The sequence below is a fragment of the Propithecus coquereli genome, unplaced genomic scaffold, assembly GCF_000956105.1.
Source record: "Propithecus coquereli isolate 6110/MARCELLA unplaced genomic scaffold, Pcoq_1.0 Scaffold35, whole genome shotgun sequence".
Classification (NCBI taxonomy): Eukaryota; Metazoa; Chordata; class Mammalia; order Primates; family Indriidae; genus Propithecus; species Propithecus coquereli.
In genome coordinates, this window is record NW_012149174.1 from 9,111,262 (window position 1) to 9,112,318 (window position 1,057).

Consider the following 1,057-nt stretch of genomic DNA (forward strand, 5'->3'; position numbering starts at 1 on the left):
GGAAAGGAATATAATAAATAAGAAATAAAGCAACCCAAGATCTTCTGTTGCCAGTATCCTTTAAATTCTTGGTAAATGCAAGAAAACCACTATGAAGCTTTTTTTATAGGAGATAAGATTAAATTTCCCCAACCAAATTGGGTGATAGAAATAAGGAATTTAAAAGGATAAGCCTACAAAATGCCTCTGTATAAATAACATTTAGGAATAATGTACAAATACACACACACACAAGTGAGCCAGTAACTTTTCTAATTTCAGAGTTTCAACTCTAGTTATTTCTAACAATGTAGTATTGCAATTGGGTGTTAGAACAGGACAGCCACTGGAGAAGCCAAAGATGAGAGAGATGAACTTTTTTCTCTTTCCTAATTTTATCTTACATTTTGCATTTTTCAGACTTAAAATTATAAATAATTTTCTTCTATACAAGTTTTATTTTTTTAAAACATAGATGTTGACTAAAACATCTTTTGATGATGCATTTAACTCTTCCATAATATAGTCATAACAAAATACATACATTTTGATAAGTGCTAGTACCAGCTCAAAATGGAATTCAAGATCCACCTAAATAAAGCATGGAGAAAAAAATCACACATGCGTGTATGCACACACACGTGCATATATATGCATTGACATAGTTTGTTAGTGTAAATCAATCATATTTAAGTCTATAATGCATCATGATTTGGAACACAATATGTTTTGTTAATGGTTAGAATATTTTTTATATTCCAATATGTAGGCAGCAGTAAAGACCTATTCTCTTCTCCCAACCATTTTAAGAAGATTTTTTTTTAAATGACTATTTCATAAAATGAAAATAATTGAAATTATTTCACCTTTAATGTTACTATGACAGCTGCTGGATATGCCAAACCAACCAGGTGAAAGGATTTTCTGTACATCCTAAACAAGACAAAAATAAGTGTTTATATAAAAATCACTTACTCAAAGTTTTCAGATATTTCTTAAATATGAGGGAAAAGATTACTTTTGACTTGTTCACCTTTTACCATTAGTTACATACTTCCTTTATAGGGACAATGATAAC

The 1,057-nt window shown here is 29.5% G+C and overlaps 1 protein-coding gene across 1 annotated transcript in view; it reads right to left on the bottom strand.

The window, feature by feature from the left end:
• PDE1A (phosphodiesterase 1A, calmodulin-dependent) overlaps positions 1-1,057 on the bottom strand; it is a 362,008-nt gene that overhangs the window by 72,715 nt on the left and 288,236 nt on the right. Inside the window, exon 4 of the mRNA XM_012651140.1 lies at positions 846-912. Within this exon, the coding sequence (XP_012506594.1) occupies positions 846-912 (67 nt within the window). The remainder of the gene's footprint in view (positions 1-845; positions 913-1,057) is intronic.